This window comes from Lissotriton helveticus, chromosome 4_1 (assembly GCF_964261635.1).
Source record: "Lissotriton helveticus chromosome 4_1, aLisHel1.1, whole genome shotgun sequence".
Taxonomy (NCBI): domain Eukaryota; kingdom Metazoa; phylum Chordata; class Amphibia; order Caudata; family Salamandridae; genus Lissotriton; species Lissotriton helveticus.
In genome coordinates this window covers 449,596,846-449,612,023 of record NC_136063.1, presented here as the reverse complement: position 1 = coordinate 449,612,023, position 15,178 = coordinate 449,596,846, and the positions used below count along the sequence as shown (strand labels likewise).

Below are 15,178 nucleotides of genomic sequence, written 5' to 3'. Positions count from 1 at the left end.
GTCCACCTTCCCTGACTTCCCCCTGACCTGTCCCAACTGACTCCATTGCCTTTAGCCAAACCTGTTTGGGCAGCCCCTCGCCCAGTGGCCAAGTACGATAGCATCAATACATAACATTCCTCAAACCATTCACTACATACAGACCATGCTTTCTACAAACATGCACCTGTCCATACTCCTTGTTTATGGCCAGTTTTATGACTGGGTGGTACCTTCCTTTATTGATGTTTCATCGATATCTGATGGGAGTTCCGGGCCTGGCTAGGTAATCTATCACGAATTGGACATCTAAAATACGGGCTTGCCTACATGACTTCGCTCTTTCGTATTATTGTAGAAATATGTGTATAGCCATATCATAAACTCAAGAATTCTTGCTTGCAGCTATTATTTTTGTATATAAGGAGAAGGCTGGTTCTGTAAAAACGAACAGTCTCCTGAGAACACATGACCCGTGCTTGTCGTGCTTCTAGGACACGTGTTACTTGGTAGCTATCAATAAAACTTGATCTCTGACTGAGACTAGAAGACTCCGTGTTTCTGTGGTCCGAAACAAGGGGAACTCAGAGGTCTTCGGGTGTTATTCCCTGGCACCACCGGGTTCCTAAAAACCCGGCACCTCAGTATCTGATTGCCACCGATGAGAACGCGCAATGTCATCAGTTCTGCACGTTGGAATTTACAAGGCGGCACTCGCTCAGCGACGCTTTTTCGTCGCAAGTGGAGTTGCGATCTGTTGTACGCCTTTCCGCCTATACCACTTCTGCCCAGAGTGCTGAAGAAGATCAGGCGCGACCGGGCCCAAGTTATTCTTGTGGCTCCGAGTCCGGCTTGAAGAGTATGGTATCCCGAGCTACTCAATATGAGCATCAATCCTCCGATCCTTTTGCCTCTTCGGGAGGATATTCTGTTGCAGCAGCAGGGGGCGGTCCTCCACCTGAACCTGTCCAGCCTCCACCTCCTTGTGTGGAGATTGAGCAGCGGCAGTTGACGTCTTTCGACCTGCCTCCTGAAGTCTGTAATCTTATCTTGGCAGTCAGGCGTCCCTCCACAAAAACGGTATACGCCTGTAGGTGGAATAAGGTCCTTCTTTTTCTTCTCTCTTTGGCCCAGCAGGGCTCCGCTCTGGGCACTTTCAAGGGCTATCTCTCTGCCATTTCCACGTTCCTGAGGCTCCCAGATCAGCCTTCCCATTTCAAGTCCCCTGTAGTAAATAGATTCTTGAAAGGCATCAGGCACATGTTTCCTCCTGTTCCGTTTGTGATGCCTCAGTGGGACTTGAATCTAGTTCTTCCCTTTCTAATGTGTGCTGCCTTTGAGCCACTTCATAATTGCCCTCTTAGTCTTCTAACTCTTAAGACTGCTTTCCTGGTTGCAATCACCTCTGCCAGAAGAGTGAGTGAGCTCCAGGCTCTTTCTTTAAAACCTCCTTTCCTTTCTGTTCATCCAGACAAGGTGGTTTTAAGGACCTGTCTTTCTTTCTTGCCGAAGGTTGTCACGCCCTTCCACATCCGGCAGACCATCACTTTGCCAACCTTCTTTCCGCCTCCTTATCCTTCAAAAGAGGAAGAGAGGCTCCACCGTCAGGACCCAAAACGTGCGCTCTTGTTCTATCTGAAGTGCACACAACAGTTCCGGGTGGATGACCAGCTCTTTGTTGGCTATGTGGGTGCCAAAAAAGGTCGGGCCGTGCACAAACGGACCATCTCTCGGTGGGTCTGTGCATCAAAGCATGTTACTCGTAGGCTAAGAAGGAGCCTCCTGTGGGGCTGCGTGCACATTCTACCAGGGCGACGGCAGCCACTACTGCCTTGGTACTCTGTGTTCCCTTGCAGGACATTTGCCTGGCAGCTACGTGGGCCTCGCTGCACACGTTTACCAAGCATTACTGCCTTGACAGTCAAGTCTGGCGAGACAGCTTCTTTGGCTGTTCTGTTCTTCATGACTTTCTGGTGTAATCTTGTTCGCAGACCCACCACCGGGGTTGGTATTGCTGGGGTATCTATTTGAAGGTAAGGAATCTATCACTAACGTGTCTCTTTCAGATGCACAAGTTACTACTTGTGTAACGATATATTTGTAAGAGACATTAGTTAGTGATAGATTCCTTACCGTCCCACCCATCCCCCCGTTCTGCATACTGATTTCTAGGGTTAAGGTCATCCCTTTCAGGGCCCTAGTTTCATGGCACCAGAGGTCAGTCCTTGCATGGGGTTCCTGGCGTGGAAAGTCGTGTACAAAACTGCCGTCAGTGTGCATGGGTGGCGCCTTAGTAGTCTCCGTGACGTCAACTCGGCGCGTATGACACCAGCGACGGACGCCGAGCCGCAAGACACCACCTACCGACACGCAGGGGTACTGCTGACGAAAAACTTTCTGGATCCAGTCTCACGCCTGGGGATATTCTAAGGTAAGGAATCTATCACTAACTAATGTCTCTTACAGATATATCGTTACACAAGTAGTAACTTGTGCTTTTATATTCTCGTTTGCCTTTTACGTCTGCACTGCTTGAGACTTTTTTGTGTAGCTCTTCATTTAGAATTCCAAAACACTGGAGTTTACCATATCTATCTATTGCCATATTGCATTTTTGAGCTATCCGCCACTGGACCCTATGTGCTTTTGTTACGATTTGAACCTCCTGAATTTGATGTCTAAAGGCCTCTTTCATATTAAACAACTAATATTTGCGTTGCTATTTTTATGGTTTTGCTTATATGATTTTCCCCTGTTTATTCCATAGTTTTTATTCTGGACGTTTATCTTTGGACATATATTAATCTGTTGTGCTACTATTGCATATCTCAGTGGCTTACATTTACAAAGACAAGGTACCAAAGTTGCATTATTCCTCAAGTAGGTACTATTATTTTAAGGTGGAACATCTGTCACCATAGACTTTCTTATTCTTCACTGAATATGATGAATCAGATGTAATATGTTACATCTGATACGGAGTAGTAGCATGTTTGGTATATGTTGCTTTTCTCTCACACCTTTTTAGCAACTATATATGTTCCGGGTGATTAGAGAATTATTTTACTGGTGAATAGAGAATTAATTATTTTACTTTTCAATCTCTTTTCTAAATCAACGTACCTAAGTCACATCTGACTCCTTTGCAGAGAGTTCCTTTCATTGGAGCCGTCTTGGATATGGTGCACTTTCAGGCCTTCCCTGTGGATCACCGAGTCAAAGCCATTCAGGCTATGATTCTGATGTTTCATCCTATGTCCTGGGTCTCAGTGAGGATGGCTCTGAAGCTTCTTGGTCTACTGCCCCCCTGCATTCTGCTCACCTACCATGCCAGATGGCACATGTGAGCTCTGGAGTCTGATCTGAAGTCTCAGGCCCAGCTCCAAGGGAACTGGTCTGATTCCATTCAGGTTTTGAAGGAGACTGCAAAACGTCTGCAGTAGTGGTTACGTGATTGCAGTTGGACCAGTGGCAAGCCCCTCTTCTTTACCCCATCCAGAGTTGACAGTGGTGACGGATGCATCCCCACTGGGTTGAGGAGCCTATCTGGGAGAGGAGGAGTTCAGAAGACCCTGGTCTCTGGCAGAGACAGGCCTTCAAATCAATTTACTAGAGTTGCTGGCATTTCACTTGCCATTGAAGGCCTTTCAGTCAACCATCAAAGGGAGGTTCATGGATAACACCACTGCTAGGTGGTACTTTAACAAGAAGGGGAGTGGGGTCCCTGGGTACTGTGCCAGGAGGGTCTGTGCCTATGGAATTGGCTGAGTCGTCAGGGAGTGGCTTAATGAAACTTGAGGGGACGACCCTGCAAAGTACATGGAGGGGCCTACCACTGGTACTACTCAGGAGCTCTCAGGCCAGGGTACTGTGCTGAGGGGCCCCTTTGGAGCTCAGAGCCCTCTTGTACTGGGGGGACTGCAGGGGCCTTTGTTACACCACTGTTGTCAGGGAATCTCCCAGGTTGTGAATCAACTGGCATGATTTTTGAGCTCCAGAGCTCAACGAACTCTGCTGGCAATGCCTAGCAGACCACGTATGGCAGCTGTACCCGGAGGTCGTGCAGGCCATCTTACAGCAATGGGGAAAACCCTGGCTAAATCTCTTTGGCACTGCCAAGAATGCGCATTGTCAACACTTTTGCGTTGTTGGAGTATCTACAAAGACACTCTCTGAAACACATTCTGTCTGCAGTGGTGTACAGGACTCTAGTATGTCTAACTGCTACTACGTCTCCTGCTCTCAGTTCTAAAGATCAGCAGTAAATTTGCCCAAGTCATCTTATCGGCTCTGAATTGGGCAAGGAGAGTGTGGTATCCATAACTTCTGGGCTTGAGCTTTTGTCCTCGGATCAGGGTCAAGGTCTTGCACCAGGGCCTGCACAACTTGCATCTCCATGCGTGGATATTGAGTGGTAGCAGATGATCAAATTTTGAGCTCCCGTCTGAAATTCGTTATATGATCTTGACAGCCAGGCTCCTTTCTACAAAGACAGTGTACTCTGGGATATGTTTATGGCCTTAGTGTGGCATCCAACAGACAGTCCCCTGCAAGCCATCTGTCGTATAACTTGTTGCTCAATTTATCCTTGTCCCTGCAAGCATTTGCAGTGGGCAGTGTAGGTTACTTGCCAGGGCTCTTGGCCTTTTAATGTTTTATGGTCTGTTATGCATTGTCAAGGAAACTGCCTTCCAAAGGCACAAGAGCTCCTTCCACCAGAGCTAAAGCTGCTATCACTGCCTTAGCACGTGGAGTGCCTGTCCTGGGTATCTGCCGGGCTTCTACATCACCATCAATGCGCATGTTTACAAAGCACTATAGCTTTAACAGTCAAGTCACTTTTCAGTGTTTGTATAGTTTGCCTCGGATGTGCTGGTAGGGGGGGGGGGGTTAAGATGCTTTAGTTGACTTTAGATGCAAAAAAGCTAATAAATAGAAAGAATATTTTTTGTTTAATATTATTGTAAATCAATTTTACCTATTGATTGTAGAACAAAAGAAAGAAATATCCTACATCACTATTGACCTATTTGTGAATTCAATCTTTAATGTAAATATATGAAATCAAATCAAGATTATTTTTCTTAAGAGTAAATTCCCGCGTAGAAATTGTCACGTGGACGGTCCTCTGGATCGGTTTGATGATTAGTATGGTTCACCTCTAGATCTAAACAATGCCTGGAAAGCCGTGATGCCACAGGACATCGGAAGGATCAAGCGGGGGAAGAAAGGGAGTTGGGGAGGGAAAGGAAGGGCACAGCAGGGAGGGAGATCTAAAAAACACAAAGAAACGCCAAAGATAAATACACTAACGCTCTTTCTCTACATTTAGCAAATTCCATACACTTTGGAATAAACTCTCCTTGCTCTAAATACCTGTAAAGCAAAATACGAAATCTGGGTATAGGCAGTAGTGCTTGTCAGTGCAGAGGATCGTATTGGAGTATCACTGCATGAATACAAAATAAATACGACCATATAGAGATACAATCCACAGGGTATACATGAGGTCACAGAGTAAGACCATTGAACAAGAGAACATACCCTTGTCTGGACTCCTTTGCGAATCACAGGGGTAGAGCGTAGCCCTCTACCACTCATGGGGAACCCGGTTAACAAAGGGAGCCAGAGTCATAGTAGTTAATGCACCATCAATCAAACACACACTTCACTGGCCTTTCTTTCCATTCCAATAAATGATAATAAGGAGATAGGCTAATGATTGGCCCTGTATTATATAAATACATGTGGTAATAGCTGCTCCTGATCCTTAATATAATGCTTCTTATACTGAATATAGTAGTTATTAGTCAAGTATCACATCAGACTGTGACCAATGTCGCACTTATGTACACCTCTGTTTAAGATAGCATATCCGTGGAGAAGAGGCAGAAAATAGTATTTCTCAAATGAAACAAAAATGATTGGGGAAACCGTGGATCTCAAACCATCCACTCCCCTGTCGGCCGACTATACCGACCTTACACTTTGGAATGAACTCTCCTTGCTCTAAATACCTGTAAAGCAAAATACGAAATCTGGGTATAGGCAGTAGTGCTTGTCAGTGCAGAGGATCGTATTGGAGTATCACTGCATGAATACAAAATGTATACAATCCACAGGGTACACATGAGATCACAGAGTAAGACCATTGTACAAGAGAACATACCCTTGTCTAGACTCCTTTGCGAATCACAGGGGTAGAGCGTAGCCCTCTACCACTCATGGGGAACCCCTGTTAACAAAGGGAGCCAGAGACATAATAGTTAATGCACCATCAATCATGCACACACTTCACTGGCCTTTCTTTCCATTCCAATAAATGATAATAAGGAGATAGGCTAATGATTGGCCCCGTATTATATAAATACATGTGGTAATAGCTGCTCCTGATCCTTAGTATAATGCTTCTTATACTGAATATAGTAGTTATTAGTCATGTATCACATCAGACTGTGACCAATGTCGCACTTATGTACACCTCTGTTCCAGATAGCATATCCGTGGAGAAGAGGCAGAAAATAGTATTTCTCAAATGAAACAAAAATGATTGGGGAAACCGTAGATCTCAAACCATCCACTCCCCCGTCGGCCGACAATACCGACCGAACTATGATCCTGACTTTGCCTCAGAACAAAGGAAACGACCAACTCATGCACGCTCGGCAACCTTGCAGGAAAAAAGACGCTCAGCGACCCCGCTGATAAATCAAGACTGGTGCAGAGCACCCTTACCGCCACCATAGGAAGATCCGATCCACGAAGCAGACTCGATGGGAACGGAGAAGGAAGCCCATACGCCGAGCTCGGACATCGCTTCCTCTTTATGCTTCCTCTCGCGATGTCTAGCGTGACTCGCGGAGGACCATGGGAGTGGTAGTTCTGGCTCGTGCTCGATCGGGAGTTGTAGTATCGGCCAGTGCGTGATCGTGACAGAAATATAGTATTATAATGGATTAGTAATTTTTAAAATTAATGTGTAGAATTAATTCAATGTTATTTAATAAATATTTTATTAGAAATTAGTGTATTCATTTTTCAATAAAAAAACGTTATTTAAATATTCTACAGTTTACTTATAATTATGTACTATCTTGATATTTTTTAACATTAAGGGGTCGATTCCGATTCGGGAAACCAATCCATATGACGAATCGTATTCGTAGCCGTTTCAGTACGAATCGTACAAATCCGTCCGAATCGCGTAGTACGATCCGTAGGAAAAGAATACGTATGAATGTGTGCGAACCGTACAAAAAGCAAGGGTGAATCCTTATGAAACGGACCCTCACGGTGAACCGTACGAATCGTAAACTTGCTGTACGACCCGACAAGTAGGATACGGACCGGGGAACGAGAACGCAATTCATACGGAAAACGTCTTATGAGCAATTTGTACGGAGTGCCACACACTCACATACGTACCGTACCCCTGCAATCATGGGGGTACGCACCGTATCCCGATGCTCTGTACCTCTATGCACCGTACACCTACACACCGTATACCCATGCACCGTACACCCATGCACTGTACCCCGATGCACCGTACCCCTGCACACCGTACCCATACGCACCGTACCCCTGCAATCATGGGGGTACGCACCGTACCCGGGGGGTCTGTGTCGCACGCGGTTCCAGTCGAAATATGCTTTTACGGACGTTTTAAACTTAGAAAAAGAGTTGTACGGAGTGTTGTCGTAACGAATCGTACTTACTGGTTTGTGAAAAGCTGCTTCAATCCGTATGGATGTTGCGTACTGCGTGTTTCGAATGCGATTTGTACGTATTTTTAAGTCGTATGGTCTTTCGTATGATTCGTACGGAGATCTGCTATGGGTTTGGATCGCACTTCATCGTACGTACGGGGACGTTGAAGGTGTACGATTTGTACGGGAAAAATACTCCGTACGGCGATTCGTAGGGGATTTTACCGAATCGGAATCGACCCCTAAATTATATATAATAATATTTGTAATACATTAATTAATTTAACATCATTTCATATGGGGTTTAATTTCAAGTCCCTACCTCCATTATATTCAGTAGGAGGGTGTTGCATTTTCACTGGATGGCTGTGTGTGGTTCTGAGCTTACTACGTACGTACTCGTAAATTTAGCTCCACCTCCTTTTTCAGGGGCAGGAGACATGCACACTTTTGAATAACTTTACATTTGCACTTTTTGAATATCCCAAAGCAGTAAATGTACCCAAAATTATAAGAGTAATTTACATATATAAAGTAAACTCAAGTGCCATTTACCTTTGTGAATAGCCCCACATGTTTTTAAACGTATTTGTGTTAAACATACAGAGAATCGTCCAGGCCTTAAGCTGTTGTTTTTGAATGCCTAACAAAGATGTTGGAGGCTCCATCCCTTATCCACATTACAAAACACAATAAGAGTTTGCGTGGCACAGGTAGGGCTCTTGATTGTATTTTCTTTTACCAGGTAAAGATTTCTAGTTTAAAACAAGGTTTGAAAATGTTTAGGTGCATTCAGATAATATAGTGTCAGCTTCAGAAATGCAATATACATGTACACATATTTTTTAATTGTCATGAAAAGATTGTTAGCCATAGTGTTAGCCATTAGTTAAGCTTCAATATAGGTCTTTGATGTCACTTTGCTCCTCCCAGACTTTTTGTGTTTCTGCATTTAAAATGTGTTTTTCATTTTTCAGGAAAATATGTGTAGTCAGAGAGGTCTGCTTCCCAACACAGACATTCAAACTTTCCAGATTTCCATTACGATCAAGACAAGATTGCAGTTTGACCGGATTCATGATACTCTTACAAGGGTATGTAGTGTATAATGCTTGTTTAAAAAACATTATTTTGAAAAATATTTGTGTGTTAAACATAATGGCATCATTTTATTTCCTACAGCGAAATGCCCATTCAAGATTTTTGAATTCACCCGAAACTGCCTTTGAACAGAGTACTAAGGCATATCATACAATGAACAAATTCCTAGGCTCCTTCATAGATCACGTATGTATTCTGATAGATCATGAACGCTCAATGTTGATATTTAAGAGTTATTGTTTTCCTGTTGCCCAGCTGATGCTGCACTTATTGATTTTTCACCCAGGACCAGAGAACCTCCTGTTGTATATGGGCCTCCTTCTTTCCAGAAGGAGACCATGGCAGGACCTTTGGCCTGTTGTACAATGTTGTGACGTCAGAGCAGCACAACCCACTTTTGCTGGAACATAGGAGTGACTGTATCCGGTTTTCTTCGCCTCACACAGATCTGAGGAAAGTACTAGAATGGCTGAGCATACTTACAGCGTCTCTTCTGTCTTCCTCTGTGCTTTTACAGGCTTCATGGTGACGCAATGCTGCTTCTCTGTTTTCTCCTTCCTCCCCATATCTATACAAACCCTACATAGTTAATGTCTAGGTGGTGTGGTAAGCTATAAAAGCAAGATCCAGCTGACAACCAGCACTCTTAGAACTTGGAATGTTCTATGAACAACAACAGAGCTCAATCAATAGGTCACAGGAAAATTACATTCCTGTTAGATCGGTTCATACAGCTAAGCATTAATGTTACCAATAACAGAATGAACAAACAGCCCAATGTTAAAGCTTACCACATACCTCCCTTCCTTATAAAATAAAATGGGAGGCGGTGCTGGGCAAGATGACCGGGTGGACGTTATTCACCTCGGTTCCAGGTCCACGTCACAATCCCAAGCGGATAAGCTTTACCAAAATTTCCTAAAATCTCTCCAGAACATAGGCAAGTGCCTGTGACCCCAGAAATGCTGAGTGGGTGACTTACCGAGCCGAGATAAATACGGTTTGGAGCCTTGTCGCTATCCCGATCAGCAGAGCAACGCAAAATGGCGGCCGCCACAATCGGACCAAGGTCGAGCCGCTGGAGCCTCCGCAGCTCGCCGAGATAGATGGAGAGTTGTGTTCTTGGGTGCCACCCCAGCACTGGCACTGTGTTCATAGAGGAGTGGGATCGAGATGCTGCACTCCACCAACTGATGCGCTTGACCTGAGCAATTGCCGCAAGCATGAGGAATCCAGGTGGAAGCGTGCAATATAGCCAGTGAGGAGGGGGTCTACTAAAGAGAACTGTGTTTATGCAAAAGGCGGCGGGGAGACGGGGGCACCGGGAAGAAGGGCAACGAGCAGAAAATGAAAAATAAAGAGCAACGGAACCCTGCCTGACCCTAAAATGGAGGCCGGCTCTCTGCCGAACGAACTGAACGAAGGGAAGCAATGTTTCTGTTGTCCCTGCCTCACTGGTTCTGAAGGCAACGCAAAAGTGAAATAACGGCAGCTTGGTTACACAAGCATTGACAATGCTCAGAGGTGGGCCCTCAGCTCAAACAAATAGCTCCCTGGGGGAAGGTCATCACTGCATACCTGGCCCTCCTTTTCGATGAACGGAGGCACTCCTACACAGCCAGCAATTGGTGACAGAGGAGCCCTGAGAGGGTGGGGCTTAATCGATCCCCATGGCTGACCATATCAGCGTAGACGCTGGGGAGCCACCTGGCCAGCACCTATGCCACCAAAGAAGGGGTCAAATAAAGTCTCAAACGTTTTTATGCCCTCAGAGAAAAATCAACCCCCAGATCAGGGTGAAGCCTCTGACACCATTGCCCTCACATAGGAGGACTTGATGACATCATTGAGAGAATTCAAAACAGAAATTAACAAGGATATCAAGGCTTCCCTTGAGCAACTTAAAATAGACCTGAAAGCCCACATGTCAACAGTCCAGAAAGATGTGAACTCAGTGGGCACGAGAGTTATGGATCTTGAAGCTCAGACCAAGGACCTGGACAAGCGAGCTATGGACACACAGGAAAAGATTAAAGCTCTCCAGAGTCAACTGCACCTAGCCCTATTGAAGTCAGAGGACTTAGAAAATAGATCAAGCAGGCACAACATATGAATCCGGGACCTGGAGGAAGGGGCAGAGGGACCGGACTAGAAGGCTTTCTTTGAGGGACTTTTTCGGGGATTCTAAGCCCGCGGCACGTCAAAATCAAGCTAGAACGAGTGCATCGTGTGGGGGGGCCAGACGTCTGGAGATCTGGAGGTAATTGGTTTTCGGCAGTAATTGTGGACCAGCACTTTAGTAGTTCAAGTCATACCTATCAAATAACACTCAAAAGAGGAAGCTTTGTCCTTTCTTCCGTCATTTTGCTTTTGTGACCTGCAGTATCTTCCATGGAGCAGCCTTATTTATGTTCTTATATGCTTAATGGCATGGTTTGTGAATGTCATCATCCGCTCAAACATTGGCCAATAGATATTTTAACTGGCTGTGCTTCAACAGATCAAAAACAGAGGGAAGCCTCTAGGCTTTGATGGACCTTTTGGGGGTCCTGCTTAATGCCTCAATCATGGACTTCCCATCTCGACACCTTAAATCTTGGTCTGAAACACAAGGGTCCTTTTTGAATTAGAGCAGTCATTTAGCCTGCACTATGTATTTTCACTATATTTGGGCCTCCTTAGCATCCTCCTGCTACTAATGACACATTACAAAAATGTTCTTGACCTTGCAGTGACCGGTTCGCACATTAACCTCTGCAATGTTGTTGATAGGGGACTCATTGCCAAAGTAGTTGTCAAGTTCTAAAGAGGCCGAAACTTTGCTGATTGCCTCATTCTCTGTTTAAAAATATGTAATCACATCCTGCCTCCAGGTCTTTACACTGGCTCCTGAAAGAGCAGACGACGTTCAAAACTGTGCTTGTACTCAGAGCTGTGCGGCGCAACATGCATGATCACCTGTTAGCCTATGTCCTATTACTCTCTCAGAATCCCACTAAAAAGATTTGCTGATTTCAATCAGAATTAGCGGTTCCCAGCATAAATATTAGCTTAGACAGTAAACACAATGTTTACATCTTTTGACTTCCTCAAGTGGGAGTACTTGATGGATATTTCTTCTCCCTGTCTAGTTGTTTATCTGCTTGCAATTCTAAAGCAGGTGCTTAATTTATGATGTATATGTTGTATAACATGTTTGCTCCTTGACTTATCAGACCTGTATGTCAGACGAGTCCTCTTCGACCAGCATATTAATCTCAATTTGTCTTACCTTTAACTCCGAAAGAGATGATATAACTAAGAGTTGTTTTCTTTGCCAAGAAATTGGATTATTTATAACGACGGAAACGTGATAAAGCTAATATTCTATAACATGTTAACTAATGATTAATGAGGACTTGTATTGGGTCTTGAAGTCCCTTCTGTAATTTGGCATTTAAATTCAAATGGGCACTTTAACTTTATATTTGTTAGTATCAAACCTAGACTTTTCTGAACTCTGACTACCCTCATCCTACATATTTCTCAGATTGTGACCACCATGGTTGCTATCAAAAAAAGAATTTGAGAATATCTCAATCTTACATTAGTTGACATTGTGGTAGAATGTTTCAGAATTGTTTTCTCTACCTTAAAGCTCTGCAGGCTGAACATCTAGCTCATGCGCTAGGGACTCAGAAATACATTATTCACCTTTATAAATTTGGTGCCCAAAATCTGCCATTGCAATGAAGATGTGTCATCATTCCCACTAAAAGGTATTGGCTGACCGCTTTAGTTTTACAATCATTGGTATGCTGTTACACACAATATTTCTTATTATTATTTAAATGAATTTTGAGCAGCAATGCTTCAGGATGTATGGTTTATCCTCAGTTCTCTCAAACATGTTTTCTAAATGTGTATAGCCAAAATTAATTTGCAACAAACTTCTAAATCTAAAGCAAACCACATAATGGAAATATTTAATACATCGAAAAGGGGACATAAATTAGAAACAGGAAAAGGTAATCGTTTTTTTTTATTGCTAGTTTACCAAAACACTAGTCCTCAAAATGACAATAGAACTGTACAATATAGACACTGATGTTATTCCAATCTTTCTATGCCACAAAAAGCTCATCGACTAGTGTTGTTTGGTGAGAAGTTAGTGTCTGTGTGTGTGAGATGGAAGTGTCTAATAGGGTATGCTCTGTAGGAGAAAACATCCATGTCCTACAGGCAAAATTACTGATGTTGATTACCACTACAATTTACTAAGAATTGGGCTCACAACAGGCAGAATTTGCTTAATTCTGAATGGTTTGTGAGTTTCTTTATTTCATGCATGTCTTTATTTGTAGATTAATTTTACTTGAAGCTTTTGTAGAGTTAAAATCCATTGTATCTTCAATTGGTTTGTATATCTTTAAAGAATGGTATGGAGTGTTGTGTAAGCTCTCTGAGAAGGATGGAATTTGCATATTTCCGTTATCGTTATTGTTGAGTCCTTTATCGCCTTTATGAGCACCTAAAGAATGTTTTATTTTTGTTTTCCACTTACTGATCCAAAATCCACAATTGTTAATGAGATTGGATGACCTGGTGCCCTGGCAATATAGGCAAACTTATTGTGCACCATATTTCCATGTTCCTTGTGTCCTTTACTTGTATACTTCTTTTAAGGTTCTAATACTCTTGGCTTGTAACATTTGTCATGTGACGAACCTGGTGATGAAGGAAAGTGCCAAGCATATCAAAGGCCTGTACTTTCTAACCGTAATTCATGTCCAGGATTCTCTAACCTCATGAATCCTATGTAGTTGTGAGTTCACAGGATGTCCTGGGGTTGGTGATATTTTTCAGCTGTTATAAAGAAAGCTAGAGATCATTATCACGACTGATAATTTCCTCCAGTTTATACTAGTCAAGAGGTCCTGTTCATGAGGAGGATGTAAGAGTGGTAGAAAGCGATAAAGGCTTGACCTTACTAAGGGGTTCTCCATAAAGCTGCCCCCTCTGTTTTTCCCATAAATTTTAGCAGGGTTTATTGGCCATACGTTGATGTTTTTATCCTGTTGTTGATTGTCTGTGAACACTGCTATTTGTTCATTCACATGTGTTTACATAGACAGTCTTAATATATAAGCCACTTACATTTTACCACTGTGTATTACTTTTATGACACCCTTTTACCTAATCAATTGAATATGGTAATGGTAAGAATCAGAAGAAAGTAAAATAATGTTTGGGGATCTGTATATAAAAAAATGTGTTCAGAGCATGTTTTGCTGTAGATACACATTCTCTGCATACACCTGCCATGTAATGTTGGGGTCAGACTTCTACAAGTTTTTTTCTTCAAAGAAGTCTTTTGAGTCATGAGGGATATAGTGACCCGTCCTGTAGCTTGTAATGTGCACGGGCACCGCCTCCATGTTTGATAGTTTCTTTCCCACAATCTGGCTCGGATATGTGTGCGTGCGAGGAATCCTAAATGTTACATCCCAAAGCATTACCTTAATAACACACTTAAAGGTGAATGAATCAGAGACGGTGTTAAACTTCAGTTTCAGAAGGCAATGTGTCCCCGAGATAAGGCACCTACCATCACATAAAAATACAGTCAGTTAGGTAGAACAGACACAACAATTGAGTTCTAGGGCAAAAGGAAATTTAAAGAATTATTACAAAATTCAAAAGTGTGTTACAGAAATCATAACTTCAAATGCATAAGGCTATTGAAATGAAGGCTCTCAGCAAATAGAGTAATGCAGAATAAAGCGCAAAATTGGAATAATTCTAAGGCCCAAGTGAGCAGCAAAATTAGAAAGAAATGGACGGCATCCCTATAGTAGCATACAGGAAAGCTCTGGATCACCGCAAAAACTAGGGTTTAATTACGTTTTCTGCATAGGAAATTATCAGTTTCTGCAAAATCATCAAGGTTGAGCAAAATAATTACATTCTCATCAAATCAGGGCACATTTCTATGAAACGTCGCATTGCATTCGCATCAAAACACCATCCCACTAGGTGAATATTGATTCTTCCCATTCTACGCTAATAGCATCCGGAGATTGCAGGAGAAACTAGTTACAACAACAACAGCAAACTATTGTAAATGTATGACGTACTGTGAGCTAGCAGAAGGGCCTTGGGAAAAGCAGCATATCTGTGGAAAATGTTTGAGAACAGCAAGAACGACGTTAATTTTAAATAAACAAACATGACTGCTTTACTGTATGCTGCAGAAATGCTGAACGTTAAAAATGCAGGAGGAAACATCCATTTTGAACACGGTGGCATTTCGACCTAAAGTGAGGTCTATTTAACTTCTACACAGCATACAAAACTAGTTTCAAGCGTAATAGCATCATGTCAGTGTGCACATGTATGCTGAAGAGTAAATC

General features: G+C 43.1%; 1 protein-coding gene across 1 annotated transcript in view; it reads left to right on the top strand.

Annotated features, from left to right (window-relative positions):
• TMEM67 (transmembrane protein 67) overlaps positions 1–15,178 on the top strand; it is a 989,409-nt gene that overhangs the window by 877,248 nt on the left and 96,983 nt on the right. The window contains exons 24-25 of the mRNA XM_078687042.1: positions 8,663–8,779; positions 8,868–8,972. Of these exons, the coding sequence (XP_078543168.1) occupies positions 8,663–8,779; positions 8,868–8,972 (222 nt within the window). The remainder of the gene's footprint in view (positions 1–8,662; positions 8,780–8,867; positions 8,973–15,178) is intronic.